This window comes from Pseudorasbora parva, chromosome 3 (assembly GCF_024679245.1).
Source record: "Pseudorasbora parva isolate DD20220531a chromosome 3, ASM2467924v1, whole genome shotgun sequence".
In the NCBI taxonomy this organism is placed as follows: Eukaryota; Metazoa; Chordata; class Actinopteri; order Cypriniformes; family Gobionidae; genus Pseudorasbora; species Pseudorasbora parva.
Window position 1 is genome coordinate 23211434 of NC_090174.1, and position 15456 is coordinate 23226889.

At 36.7% G+C, this 15456-nt stretch overlaps 1 protein-coding gene across 3 annotated transcripts; it reads left to right on the plus strand.

Moving 5' to 3' along the window:
* Nucleotides 1-324: 324 nt before the first annotated feature.
* Nucleotides 325-14731, plus strand: snapc4 (small nuclear RNA activating complex, polypeptide 4). 3 transcript variants are annotated; one of them, XM_067438175.1, is made up of 27 exons: nucleotides 325-676; nucleotides 1259-1399; nucleotides 1784-1824; nucleotides 1962-2061; nucleotides 2237-2259; nucleotides 2345-2500; nucleotides 2609-2734; nucleotides 2861-2939; nucleotides 3013-3094; nucleotides 3205-3306; nucleotides 3893-3965; nucleotides 4070-4234; nucleotides 4398-4548; nucleotides 6035-6141; nucleotides 6959-7053; nucleotides 7246-7340; nucleotides 8190-8272; nucleotides 8361-8417; nucleotides 8518-8574; nucleotides 8672-9145; nucleotides 9270-9356; nucleotides 10598-10697; nucleotides 11089-11159; nucleotides 11262-11327; nucleotides 11683-11713; nucleotides 11846-14265; nucleotides 14340-14731. In XM_067438175.1, the coding sequence occupies exons 2-27, from the start codon at nucleotides 1276-1278 to the stop codon at nucleotides 14403-14405; spliced, it is 5031 nt and encodes a 1676-aa protein (XP_067294276.1). In that variant the 5' UTR covers nucleotides 325-676; nucleotides 1259-1275; the 3' UTR covers nucleotides 14406-14731. The 3 variants fall into 3 exon arrangements, with proteins under 3 accessions (XP_067294276.1, XP_067294277.1, XP_067294278.1); XM_067438176.1 differs by having other exon boundaries at nucleotides 3896-3965; XM_067438177.1 differs by lacking the exon at nucleotides 8518-8574.
* The last annotated feature ends 725 nt before the right edge of the window (nucleotides 14732-15456 follow it).

Here is a 15456-nt window from a genome sequence, read left to right on the forward strand (position 1 = left end):
ACTAGTTCAGGTGTGTATGGAAGTGTCCCTAAATTGTTTTAATAACTTTTAATAGATGCTAAATCATGAAACATTTACATATTTGTATGTTTTTAATACTATATATATATATATATATATATATATATATATATATATATATATATATATATATATATATATATATATATATATATATGCCTAATATTAAAGCAATAAATATTTATTTAGCGTGTATTAATTACGTAGTAATTAACACAAACATTTTTCTCACATTTTGGTGAAGGGTTGATGGGACTTTTATTATGAAGCGTCGATGAATATGACGCACTATTGCCGCGCGCTTCGTTTCTTGTATACGAATGACGTTCTATGAACGTAGAAGAGTTTTATCAATTTTCAATCCTGAAAAAGTACCTGTTTCTTAACAGTTTAACTAAGTTTATATAAAGTATGGTGATATTTATAGTCAGTCATTAAAAGCAACGACTTCGATTTAGTAATACGTGTACATCTAGTTCAAAGACCCCAAGTCCACTCTTTGGAAACATGTTGTTACTGGAAACTGAATGATTGACTTTCGGAAACGCACGCATTGATGCTACAGTATCCAGCAAGTGTTATTATTATGGCTGTGTTGTTGAAAAGCTGCAATACTGAAGGCCACACCAGCCTGATGCATTAAAAGAAAGCTAATGTAAGTACATTTCCACACTGACAGACAACTAACGTTAGGTATTTTGTTGCTGAATGTCATTCCTGTTGCCTGAAAATCATAAACTGTAAATTCTGTTTCGTGCTAAATCTTTACTTTTTCTTAGTTTAGTTGTATTTATTTTATATTGAACATTATTGTTTATTACTACAAGATTAAGTGAACTTACTAGCATACGTGTGAAAAATATGCTACATGTACCGGTAAATGGAAACAGAGAAAGTAGGTGCTGAATTACATTTTCTTACCTAAACATCTAAAAAAAAAAAAAAAAAAAACACACAGTTCCACATTCAATTGTACAGAAGAAGTTAAAAGTTAAGTATGTAAAAATATAAAAGACTAATGAAATCAAAAGACTTTGTAAAGCAATCTTAATTGTTCTCAGTGTATTTTCTCAGCTAAGTTAGACTGTACAAACAATTTATCTGTAAAAAAAAATAATAATATCTTGAAAATCTTACATTTTAAATATAGCAGTTATCTATCTTGAAGTAAATAAGTATGATCATATTGGCAAATTGTCCAGTGCTGTAACCCAGTAATCTAAAGTAGTTTTTTCAGGTTTAATCTTGTCTAAAATGGCATCGGATGACTTGATTGCAAAGAGGGAAAGAATCCAAAGGGAGATTTTGGCTCTTGAGAGTTCTCTGGTGGGTGCCGACAACAGCATCATAGACCTACTGTCATCTGACAGCGACAGTGGTAAGTCACTGTCTCAGAAACCTGTGGGAGATGCCTACCTACACTGTGTTTTGTGGTGTCCCAACGCATTAACACATCCATGACATCCACAAATGCTTTCTAGGTAGTAGATGAGCAGCTTACTGTGACAATGAGAAACTAAAATCTTATATTGCTGTATTATAGAAGTTTGATTTATGAGTGACCTTTATTTTAAGTTCTTTCAAATGAATTGATTAAACTGATTCACTAAATGTTTTGGTTTTGGTAGTGATCAATTGATGATTTAATGATGTCCTTACATTAGTCACTGAAAAGTCATGGAATATTATTTGTCAAAAAAGTTGCAAGCTGTATTTTGTGACTTGGAATCTGTGTTAATGTAATATAATGTTTCCATGACAGATGATGAATCTGATGACAGTGGACCTGTGATTGAAGGAGTGGTAAGTATAAGTTAATATACTTAACTTATATATATATATATATATATATATATATATATATATATATATATATATATATATATATATATATATATATATATATATATATAAAATATGCTTATAACTCCCTCTTGAAGCATGATGACTTGGAGACAGAGCGGCTGCGGATTCAGAGGGAGATTGAGGAGTTGGAGAATACACTTGGTGCTAATGCAGCACTGGCTGATGTATTGCAGGGTAAATCATATTATTATAATTGTTAACAGTGACTGTCATCAGCTTAAAAAAATAACTTTCACATTCTATTAAAATAGTGTTTTATTCCTTTTTAATATGGGACATTCTATCTGATGAGTCAGTAGTAATTTATTATAGGTCTGCTGCTAATCTTTTTTTTTTTTGGGTGAAACAGACAGTGAACGTGGAACTGATTCTGTGAGTTACCTCTTTACTACCTTCTTACATGCTTATGCTGATTTTTTTTTTTGTAATGCTTATAAAATTGTTCTACCTTCATTAGAGTGATGAAGACAGTGATGAGGATGAGGACGATGATGAGTTGGATCTTCCGCAAAATGTGGAGACTTGCCTGCAAATGAATTTGGTCTATCAGGAGGTGCTGAAAGAGAAACTATCTGAGCTGGAAAAGCTCCTCAAAGAGAATCAACAGCAGCAGGTGAAAAACAAACATCTGGGCTGTAGTTTATTGAAATTCTTCATGCCACTCCATTGCATGAGATAAATTACACTATAACTATTTTAAAAGCTGACTGTATCTCCACAGAAAGAGATTGAGGTCCAGCTCTCTGGCCCAAGCACTTCTAGCTCCTCCTTGCCAGGGCTTCCCTCTCAGAAACTCTTTCTTGGATACTTCATGAAGCCTTACTTTAAAGACAAACTCACCGGTCTGGTATGTTATGAAAGTTATACTGAAAATCTTTACGATTTTTTTGATGTCCATGAAATCATGCATTTCAGAATCATTATTGACTTTTTCCACCCTAAAGTTTTATTTATTCTTTTTATTCACCTCCAGGGCCCTCCAGCAAATCCAGAAACTAAAGAGAGACTGAGCCATGGAACCAGACCCGTTGATGAGCTGAAAATAAAAAGATGTATGTTTTAAGACATTGTGCTTTGCTGCTTGTTACTTGAAGATTTTGATATATATTAATAAATATCTTTCAGGGGAGGGTTGGCAGAAAACTTTGCTGAGTAATGCAGTTGCCACAGACATTATGAAAAGGATGCTACAACCCAAACTATCCAAGTGAGTTCCAGAAAAAGGAAACGCTAACCTAAATTTCTGATTATTGTTGCCCTGTCTCTGTGTGTGTATATTTCATTTTGAGAGCTTTTTCTTTGGATCTGTTTTTATAGGCTGGACTATTTGAGTGCCAAGATGTCTAGAGTTGAGGATGAAGAAAAAGAGGCATTGAAAAAACAAATTGAACTCATTGAGAATGAAATTGCAAAAATCAGGTAAAGACATTTTAAGCACCTTGTAGGAAGATTATGTCCTGTAAGATTGTACCTACTCTTCCATTCAAAAGTTTAAGGTCAGTAAGATTTTTTTATGTACTATACATTTATAATATTACAAAACATTTCAAATAATTGCTGTTCTTTTGAACTTCTTATTCATAAAAGAATTTCCACAAAAATATTAAGCATCACAACTGTTTTCAACATTAATAAGACTTTTTTATCTTGAACAAAAAATCAGCATATTAAAATGATCGCAGAAGGATCATGTGAAATTGAAGAATACTGGAAAATAAGTTTTTAAAAACAATTTTAAAAAAACTTAGACTCAACTTTTGAATATTACTGTACTTACTGTGCAATAAAATGTGTATTCTTTGTGTATAAAATGTGTAGCTTTCCTATAGCTTAAACAGTAGAGCATGGCGCTAGCAACGCCAAGGTCATGGGTTTGATTCCTAGGGAAAGCAAGAATTGACAAAATGTAAAATGTGTACCTTGAATGCAATGTAATTCACTTTGGATAAAAGCGTCTGCCAAATGTGTACATTTAAATGTGTATTCAAACTTAATATCACCGTAGCAGCCTGAAAGATGATCAGCTGGTGGGAGAAAGACATGATGATCATGACTGGGAGAAAATATCAAATATTGACGTAAGTTATGTAGTTGTTTTATTGATATGCAGCCAAATACATCTTGTTCTATCTGCTAACAACCATTTCTCATTTTATGAAAGGACTTGTTTTCTGTGTGATAGTTTGAAGGTTTGAGACAGGCTGATGATTTGAAAAGGTTTTGGCAGAACTATTTGCACCCGTCTATTAACAAGTCGGTGTGGAAACAGGATGAGATTGATAAACTGAAAGGAATTGTAGAAGAATACAATTGCTGCCATTGGGACAAAATCGCAGAGGCTCTTGGGGTAAGGATAAAGAAGCGTTTTTTGTTTGTTTTTTAAGAATGCATTTGTGTTAATAATATGCTGTGTATTGTGGTTTTTCATTTTGAACTTGTTGAACAATGCAACCTACCATTCATTTAATACATTTGATTATATATTGTTATTCTTGTTATTTGCTTTGCAGACAAACAGGACAGCTTTCATGTGCTTCCAGACTTACCAGCGCTACATTTCAAAGACTTTCAGAAGGAAAGAGTGGACACCGGAAGAAGACCAGATCCTCAGAAGCCTAGTTGAAAAAATGAGAATCGGCAACTTCATTCCTTACATACAGAGTGAGACACTTGGGTCTTCTTGAGTTCTTGTACTGATGTAGAGTATTTGTTTCTAAAACAGATTATTCTGACTCTGAAATCAGATTGGATAAGTCATAATCCAAATAAAATTAAACACCAATCAAGCATAAACATTATTTATATCCTAATATTGTGTTGGTCCCCCTTTCGCTGCCAAAACAGCTCTGACCCATTGAGGCATGGACTCCACTAGACCTCTGAAGGTATGCATTGGTATCTGGCACCAAGATGTTAGCGAGGTGGGGCCTCCATGGATCGGACTTGTTGGTTCAGCACATCCCACAGATGCTGCATTGGATTGAGATCTAGGGAATTTAGAGGCCAAGTCAACACCTCAAACTTGTTGTTGTGCTCCTCAAATCATTCCTGAACCATTTTTGCTTTGTGGCAGGGCACATTATCCTGCTGAAAGAGGCCACAGCCACCAGAGAATACTATTTCCATGAAAGGGCGTACATGGTCTTCAACAATGCTTAGGTACTAGGTGGTATACAGTCTGTCAAAGTAACATCCATATGGATGGCAGGATCCAAGGTTTCCCAGCAGAACATTGCTCAAAGCATAACACTGCATCCTGGTGCCTGGTGCCAAGCAACACACACGAACCCGACCATCTACTTGATGTAAAAGAAAGTGATTGATAGAATGATTCATCAGACCAGGTCACCTTCTGCTATTGCTTCGTTGTCCAGTTCTGATGCTCACGTGCCCACTGTCGATGCTTTTAGAGTTGTGGACAGGGGTCAGCATGGGCACCCTGACTGGTCTGTGGCTATGCAGCCTCATACGCAACAAACTGCGATGTACTGTGTATTCTGACACCTTTCTATCAGAACCAGCATTAAGTTCTTGAGCAATCTGAGCTACAGTAGTTTTAGATCGGAACACACAGCCTTTGCACCCCACGTGCATCATTGAGCCTTGGCCACCCATTACCATGTCGCCGGTTCAACACTTTTCCTTCCTTGGAACACTTTTGCTAGATGCTGACCGCTGCAGGCCAGTTACACCCCACAAGAGCTGCAGTTTTGGAGACGCACCAGCCCAGTTGAGCCATCACAGTTTGGCCTTTATCAAACCCTTATGCTTGCCCATTTTTCCTGCTTCTAACTCATCAACTTTGAGGACAAAATGTGCACTTGCTTCCTAATATATCCCATCCACCAACAAGTACCGTGATAAAGAGATTATTAGTGTTATTCACGTCACCTGTCATAATGTTATGCCTGATTGGTTTATAAGGTAGATGTAATTCTTCTATACCAATAAGGGAACTATGAGAAATTAATTCACGCATGATGTGTTTTTGCACTTTTTTTAATAGTTTATTTTACAGTTTACAGTTTGTTTTAAATACAAAAATGTGACCTTTATGATTTACGGTAATTTACGGTTTACTTTAGTTGTATTTTTGTAAACAAGTATCATAGGACTTATATATTTGTAATATTTATTAACCCCATAGTGTCATACTTCATGGTGGCTCGTGATGGACCACAGCTGTCATATCGCTGGTCGTCTGTTCTGGATCCCTCTATAAAGAAAGGTCCCTGGTCTAAAGAGGAGGACCGGGTATGTAGCATAATTCATTTTTACGTAGTTTGGAATTTTGATTTGTGTAATTTCCACATCTGGATAACCAGACCTTTTCCACTGTTCAGTTATCTAAAATAAATATAAATACATTATAAAAAAATATATAAAACATAAAAAAAAAAAATTATTCATACAAGCAAATGGTTTTCATTGCAAAAGTTTAGTGGTCCTTTAGTGATTGTCGAACATGTTAATTTAAGGTGCACATTTTCATTACGCAAAGCTGTTTGTCTTTACCATAAGCCAGTTCAAAAGTCTCTTTTGAACTGCACTAAATTATGTGCATTTAAAGCTTCTGTCCGTGACTTTTTTTTGTGCACAAGATTTACAAAAATTATATAATGAGAGTGTACAACATGAATCCATTTTCCAAACCGTGTTTTTGTCTGAATCATTATGGTACACTTAATAAGTGTTTATATTGGGACTATTTCAGGCCAGACTGGTAGGTACCGCTGCGGAGGTGCACGGTCTTTGTGTGACTCGCCATAGACATAAACATAGAGAAGTAGCCCCGGCTACAATGTTCTTCCGCAAGACGCACGCAGTTCTGTTTATTAACCGCTAGAGCGCAAAAAGTTACGGACTGCAGCTTTAAATAATGTGCGTGTAAACTTAAGCCAATAACAGATAAAGAAGCAAACAATCATCTAACTCAGATCTATCTTTATCACTGAATACACACATCTGTTGAAGTCACACATGCATGTTAGTTCTTTTTTTTTTTTTTTTTGCTGTTTCTTGCTAAAATCACCCATGTTCACTAACGCTTGACTCACTGCTCTCATATCAGTTGTTGCGGAATGCTGTTGCAAAGTATGGTGCCAAAGAATGGGGGAAAATCAGAATGGAAGTGCCAGGCAGGACCGACGGTGCTTGTCGTGACAGGTATGACTCATTTCAGATAAAAGTAAATGTATGCTCTGCAAATAATGTTTTATAGTAACGTCCCTGAAATCTGAAAAATCTTGTTGGATTGACTAGTGCACTAAATGATACCAATAAATAAATGTGTGTGTCATAAAAGATATTTGGCCACCTGACACTTGATATGTAAATATGAATATTTTTCTATCTTAGGTATTTGGATTGTCTTCAGGAGAATGTGAAAAAGGGGCCTTGGAGCGAGGAGGAGGTGGAACTACTAAAACAAAAGGTTGAGAAATATGGTGTTGGTAAGTGAGATCCCTCTTCATTTTTCAACTCAAGTTATTACTGTCTTACTGAAATGCTATGGTGAGGAATGATGGTGAAGAATTACAGTTGTAACATCTCATAATGTACTTCAAACTGAGCAGCATCACTGAGAAACTTCCTGCTCAAGGTTCAGGCATGCTAGTTGAATAACTAGTTCTTCCATTGTTTCATCATCGATGGATTAGTGTAAAAATCAATGTCAATATTACTGGCTTTAGGAAGCCTCTGGACAGAGCTGGAGTTCAGTTAATGGATATGGATGTTTGCTTCCGAAATACGCGCTATGCGCAGTAGAACAATGACAACAGACTGTGCCATCTGACTAATCAGATCAGAATAGCTCACGGAAAGGAGGGATTTAGAGAGACTGATTCATCCATTGAGCCTTTTGGGAATTATTGAACATTGTAGTGTTATGAGAGAATATTGTTTGGCCTTTGATGCATGTAAACCTGTTTACCTGTAACCTGGAAACTTTAAAATAGCACAATAGGGGCACTTTAAATCATGTTTTGTTTTTAACCATATGAATACGAAAATATGTAAATATGGGTTCAGCATTTTAAAATGACATTTTTAAACAAAATTATTTTACTTTTACTTTTGAAGACAAGCTTTGACCACACTGCTAATTGGTTCATGTTTAGTGTGAACATTGCAGCTTTGAAACTTGTACACATCCTCTTGAATGACAATAGTCATTTTCAATGTAGACACTGTGTCATCCTTCAAAAGAGCTCTAACCACATGTATTGCTTTTTTGGCAGACCAAAATGTATCCTAAATACTCTAGATTTGGTTTATTCATTGTGTATCGTTTTTTCCAGGCAAGTGGAGTAAGATTGCCTCAGAGATCCCAAACCGGGTTGACTGCCAGTGCCTGAACAAATGGAAATTACTGACAAAAGCTGTAAGTTTATTCTTCAGGTTGCTTGCTGCCATCAAGAAGATTAATATCAGGAATAATCATAAACACTGTGTTTTGTTTGTTTTTTTAGAGTCAAAATAAAGGCATAAAAAGAGAAATGCAGCAAACAACAATACAACAAAAATCTGTAAGTTAATTCTCCAGGATGTCTTGAGGCCTTGAAGAAGATTAATGTCATGAATAATCATACACATTGTGTTGTTGTTTTGTTATTGTTGTTGTTTTAGAGTCCAAATAAAGGCATAAAAAAAGAAATGTCGCAAACAACAATACAACAAATAGCTGTAAGTTCATTCTTCAGGATGTCTTGCAGCTTTCAAGAAGATTAATATCATGATTAATCAAACACACTATGTTGTTGTTTTTTGTTGTTTTTTTTAGAGTCCAAATAAAGGTAAAAAAAGAGAACGGCCACAAACAACAATACAACAAAAAGCGAAACGACAAAAACTGTTGAGAAATATTAAAAAGGAAAAAGAAACCTCGTCTAGCTCTGAGGATGAAAAAGAGATAAAGTATATGGACAGTGATAATGACCGAGATGTTCCCTTAGTCAAAGATATGGAAATACCACGAAAGGACTATGTACAGCCAGATATGAAGGAATGGATACCTGCAAATGCGAACACGCAGGTTATTTCTCCAGGAGCTCTAAAGACAGCATGGGTCCGTCTTCCCACCAGTGAGGAAGAGCTACAGGAATCCACTAAAGAATCTGGGTTAGGCCGCGTTCGATCAAAGAAGAGCAAGTGTTCGAAAGTCAGGCCCGTTTTGGTGCGCAACACCATCCTGAACAGCTTAGGAAACATGGAAAGAACTTACATGGGTATGAATCCTATTGTCCTACAGAGCCAGGTAAGAGATGTTTTCTTTCTTAACTCTCTATTCTTGTCATGATAGTGCACATAGTTCCATATTCTGAAATGTTTTTGACATTTGAAATATTCTGAAATGAATTTCATTTCATGCATGCATGCAGACTGACGATGAGAAGGCCATGCTCAAGGTGGCAGAGATTGATATTAAAGTCTTCATGAGGTGGAGGGGCGCAACTGTAATAAAGAAGGTGTGGTTAACAGAGATGATGCTAGATGTTACATACATTTATAGTAAAAAATAAGGCCATTTCATTATTAGTATTTGTTTAAAATTGCCACTTGCCAAAAGCTAATAAGATTTAAAAACTATGGCAGACTGTTAAAGGATTAGCTCACCCAAAAATGAAAATGATCCCATAAGCCATATCCCTAGTCATCATTGGTTTATATGACATTCATATTTCAGACGAATATAATCAGATGCATCTGCAAGTGCATCTGTTCATTATAAAAGTAATCCATATGGCTCCGGTTAAAAAAGTAATCAATGAACCGCAATGAACAATGAACTGAAACTAATCAATGGGTTTTTGTAAGAAAAATATCCATATTAAAAACTTTATGAAGTAAAATATCTAGCTTCCGACGGACCGCCTTCTGTATTTAAATAAGGAAGAAAGTGTAACGCCTCTCACAGTTCAAAATGCTTAAGCTACGTCAGGAAGTTACGTTGTTTTTTTTTTGTAAGTTGAATATATGGAAGGCAGTCTGCCGGAAGCTAGATATTTTACTTCTTAACATGTTAAATATATATCATTTTTATTTTACTATTAACCACCAGGAGCCGTGTGGATTAATTTTATAATGGATAGATACACTTTTTTAGCCTTCAAATTTTGATTTCATTCACTGCTATTATAAAGCTTGGAAGAGCCAGAACATTTTTTTCTATAATTTTTGATTGTATTCATCTGAAAGAATGATGTCATATAGACCTAGGAGGGCTTGAGGGTGAATAAATCATGGGGTAATTTTCATTTTCGGGTGAACTATCCCTTTACGGTAGGTTGACTTTCTAATAATGTTATACTTTTTTATAAAGTAATATTTGGGAAATATATTTACTCCAGTCAGTAACCTAGGGGCACTCTAGTGGTTAATAAACAGACCTGCATGCTTCTTGCGGAAGAACATTGTAGCCGGAGCTACTTCACTCTGTTTATGTCTATGAAGTGTCACAGAGGTACTGGATACTGCGCATCAGTGGCAACCAACTGGTCTAAAATAGTCAGAATACAAACTCTTATTATAGGTATACCATAGTGATTCAGGATAGGACAAAACACGTTTTGGAAAATAGATTTGAAGATGTACTCGCTTGTTATATAATTTTGTACATTTTGCACACAAAAAAGTTGAGGACTGCAGCTTTAAAAAATGTTATATACTTTATATTGATTATATACTTTTTTCTTTTCATGACTTAAAGAAAAATGACTTCCTTAAAAATGACCTCCTGAAAGCCCTCACCCCATGGGTTGGAAATGTGATCCTGCCTCCTCCAGTGAAAGAAAATACATTTTGCCAAGGTACAGACTCTTGTTTCACATTTGACAAAGCATCTGAAAATATATGGTTTGGTTATAAGCAAGCCTTCATGGAGTGTGCACAAATAAATAATTTGTATTCCTTAATCAAACTTGCTAGGTAGACTTCTGGATAATGATACCATTAGCTAAAGTGATATTGAAGCAATGTTTTAGCAACCTCAGATATCATACAGTTAATTTCTGAAGTTTTGCCCCTTTTTTGATGCTTCACTACCAAGAAATGTCTCATTGTGAAACTAAAATGGGAACCACAATTTGCATTACTTTAGTGCATTTAGTTTGCAGTATTCTGGTGTTCAGATTCCGTTCCAGCGAATAGTTCAATGCATATGTGTTTATAGTCAGTTATTCATCAATAATCCCTTTACAGGTGATATTGTTGGAATAAAAGCAGCAGACATCCCTCTCCCACAGACATCAGTACTTTGTTTTTTTATCAAAGTAAGCCTAACATCTTTGTCAACATTTATGATGAAATAAAATAAATGAAGATTATACAGAAGATTATTGTTTTACATGGTTTTGTGTTATTTCTGAAAACAGGCTTTTCACATAGATGTCAAGGGTTGCAGAAATGTCATTGAAATTCAGCAAATGGAAAGCATTACGGTATTTATTTATCGATCCAGCATCTTACATTTCTTTGCGAACGTTGTCATAATTTGTTGTAAGGCTGCCCTTGACTAAGAATTTTCTAGTCAACTGTAGTCCTTCATTTAAGCCATTTGTCAAGTACTTTTATGCACATTTTTTAAATTAATTTAATTACTTGCATATATACTGGGGGTGGCATCGGAAAAAATATTCTAAAGAGGATCATCAATTTCTTTGGAGTTTAGTCAACCATTAGGGGACAGCCCTCTTTGTTTCTTATATGCATATAAATATGTTGTATTTTTTTGTTTAAGATTTTATTGTTGTCTATCAGTGTTGTCAATTGTTCTTTCTTGTCATTTTCCCACAGAAGCCTATTGCTGTATTTCAACTGAGAACAGGTATCTTAGTTTATTTATCCATTTTTAAAGTCTTGAAATAAAATAGCAAAAAATACACTGAATTTTGGTAAAATATTTGTATTTCTGTAAAAACATGAATAATGTTAATGTGTCATTCCTATATTTATTTAGATCCTCCTAAAACAGTGGCAGCAATGCTTCAGGAGAGAAACAAGAAAGCTGAACACAAGAAACCTGCAGAACCTCCTCAACATCCACCTCCCCTGCAGCCAGTCAGGCAGATGATGCCCCCTGCTTTGATTCATACCGACAATCTTGTCATTACACAGTCAAACAGACAGGAGGCAGTGCAACCTTTAATGCTTAAAGGACAGAAAGTACCACTACTGACACAGTCACCACCACAAGCTTTATCATTGATTCCTCGACAGTGGACACCGCCCGCACAACCCATCATAACCTTAACGTCCAAATCACCAAGTGTGAAAGACTCAAACAGCGTTGCATCTATGAAAAGTAACCCCAAACATACTGAGAAAGTCCAATCCCTAAAGGAAGATGCTAAAGTTAAAAGTAGCAAAAAAGAGTCATCGAAACAAAAAAAGAGCAAACTCCCTGTTTTTCAGACAATTACATTGCAGACGCAGCCAGTTAACTGGATTCTTACCCCCACCGGGTTGTTACAAGTAACTGGTCCACTTTCTGCTAATATGCCAAGCAACCAGACACTGAACGTCCCAAACAGTTCCCCCCTAAATAACAGCATTCGTCCATTCACTTCAACCAATTTATACCCATCATCATCATCATCTGCCCTTGTTATTGCTGCTTCTTCTGTCAATCCTGCTCATATAACTTCGTCTGTCTCGTATGCCTCCAGCTATACCCAAAATAATGTCTCCTCTATGAACATATATAGCCCTAGAGGTAATAATTCAGGCATCCAGATGCCTCCTTCAACTACTAGTAGTTTAGTACAAAACCAAAGTATGCTACTTAGTGCTCAAAGGTTATCCCAAGTACCTACCAACATTGACCAGACAAAGAACTCATCAGACTCCTCTAATAAAACCATTGTAGGGCAGCATAAGTCTTCTCCATCTGCTAATCCCAGTGCATCTCATCCTGGTTTCAGTAGTCTGCCAGTTCCCTTGACTGTTACAACTTTGGCTAGTGGACCAACAAATGATGTGGCAAAGCCTATTGGTGTTTCTGAAAATGGCTGCTTCCCTGTGAGAACCAGTCAGCTGCCAACGGTCATCCAACAGAAAAATTTGCCTGTCACAATATTGAGACCGCTTTGTGCTCCTAGAGGACCTCTCCCACTTCTGTCTCCTGTACCTCAGATTGCTCCATCACTTCAGGTTGTAGCTCCATCACCTCAGGTTGTGGCTCCATCACTTTGTGTTGTAGCACCATCACCTCGTGTTGTAGCTCCATCACCTCAGGCTGTACCTCCATCACTTCGTGTTGTAGCTCCATCACCTCAGGTTGTTGCTCTATCACCACGTGTTGTAACTCCATCACCTCAGGCTATAACTCCATCACCTCGTGTTGTAGCTCCATCACCTCAGGCTGTACCTCCATCACTTCGTGTTGTAGCTCCATCACCTCAGGTTGTTGCTCTATCACCTCGTGTTGTAACTCCATCACCTCGTGTTGTAACTCCATCACCTCAGGCTATAACTCCATCACTTCGTGTTGTAGCTCCATCACCTCAGGTTGTTGCTCTATCGCCACGTGTTGTAGCTCCATCACCTCAGGTTGTTGCTCTATCACCTCGTGCTGTAGCTCCATCACCTCAGGTTGTTGCTCTATCACCTCGTGTTCTAGCTCCATCACCTCAGGTTGTTGCTCTATCACCTCGTGTTGTAGCTCCATCACCTCAGGTTGTTGCTCTATCACCTCGTGTTGTAACTCCATCACCTCGTGTTGTAACTCCATCACCTCAGGCTATGACTCCATCACGTCGTGTTGTAGCTCCATCAGCTCAGATTGTTGCTCTATCACCACGTGTTGTAGCTCCATTACCTTGTGTTGCATCTCCTTCGCCTCGTGTTCCAGCTCCATCGGTAGTACCTCAAATCACAACATCAAATGAACCATTGATCCCTATTCCTGATCTTCCCTCTGATAATGTGAGTTTTGATCCTCACTTGATATTTCCTGAGCAGTCATCTGAAGTAGATGACTGGATAAATGGGAAAGGCGGAATTCCGTTACCTCATCTGGAGATGTCTTTGCCTTACCTTCCACCGTCTGCCACCAGCATCGAAACACTGACGACTTTGCTTAAAGCTAAACAATCTCTTCTTACAGAAGCAGTGAAAAGCCTTCCAATTGAATATCGAAATGAGATAGGAGAAGAAGTTCAAGTAGCTGCGATCCGCAAAATGATTGCCGAAAGGTTTGCCTCAAATCCAGCGTACCTGCTTTTCAAGGCTCGTTTCTTGTCGTGCTTTACCTTACCAGCTCTTTTGGCCACCTTAAACCCATATGATAAATTTCAGTCACCCACAGATAACAGTGGTGATGAAGATGAGGTCTTGCATTTACTGAAGAGGAAAAAAAGAGTTCAGCCCCCACCTGCAGTAAGTTACGCTTAACATTGTAGCAACCTTTGTTTGTTTTTTAGTCTTTGTGCTAATGTATTTTTCTCTTTCAGAAAATAGTGCTTAACATGAATGAAAATGAAGCATCAGCAAAACAATTCTCAGGAATCAGTACATGAAGGCATAGGAGTCGGCGTCAAGTTACATAAGATTTATCAGTTGTTCAATATCCATACCACGCAATGGCAAATATAGTGCTAATAGCTTCAGATTCTGTTAAATCTGACTTTTTATATTAGATTAAGGGACCAGTCAGATATTGTGTTCATTGCACTGATTCATTTCACTATATCCATGTTTTGTTGAAGAACATGTTTCCTGGCAATTTTCTTAGAGAAAAAAAAGAATCGATTTTTTGCACCGAACTGTTAAATTATTGTTAAATTATTTTATACCTTTTTGTTGCTGTTATTGTTTCTGGAATAAATAATGTAGGATTGTGAAATGTCTTGGCATTTATGTTTTTGTATTATAAGCAATTATCATTTTTATGATTTTATATTATGTGATGTGCAACACATTTTTGAAAATCTTAAATTTAAAAATAAATGTTTTGGGATGTTTAACCCCTTTAAAGGTGCCCTAGAATTAAAAATTGAATTAACTTTCCCATAGTTAAATAACAAGAGTTCAGTATTATGGGCATCACATACATTGAGTCTCAAACACCATTGCCTCCCCCTTCATATGTCATATGTTTAAATCTTGTTTGTGAAAAACACCACGGAAAAACAAGCGATTCTCAACATAACGCCAACTGTGACGCAATTGCTAGCGTCATTAAAGGTCCCGTTCTTCTCGATTCCATCTTTCAAACTTTAGTTAGTGTGAAATGTTGCTGTTAGAGCATAAATAATACCTGTAAAATTATAAAGCTCAAAGTTCAATGCCAAGCGAGAAATTTTATTTAACAGAAGTTCCCTTTCAAAGCCTACAGCGAACGGCCAGTTAGGACTACAGCAGGAAGTGCAGGGATGTAATGACATCACTAGAACAGTTTGTTGACTAAAGCCTAGTTTAGACTGCACGATTTTCAAACTCGTCGGGTCACTGCTTTTTTCACACTGCATGACTATCTGGGGTATCATTCAGTCACTGCTGTGTTCACACTGCACGATGGTTTGACGACTGAGGAGTTCACACTGCATGACTGAACGAGAAGAATCGCTG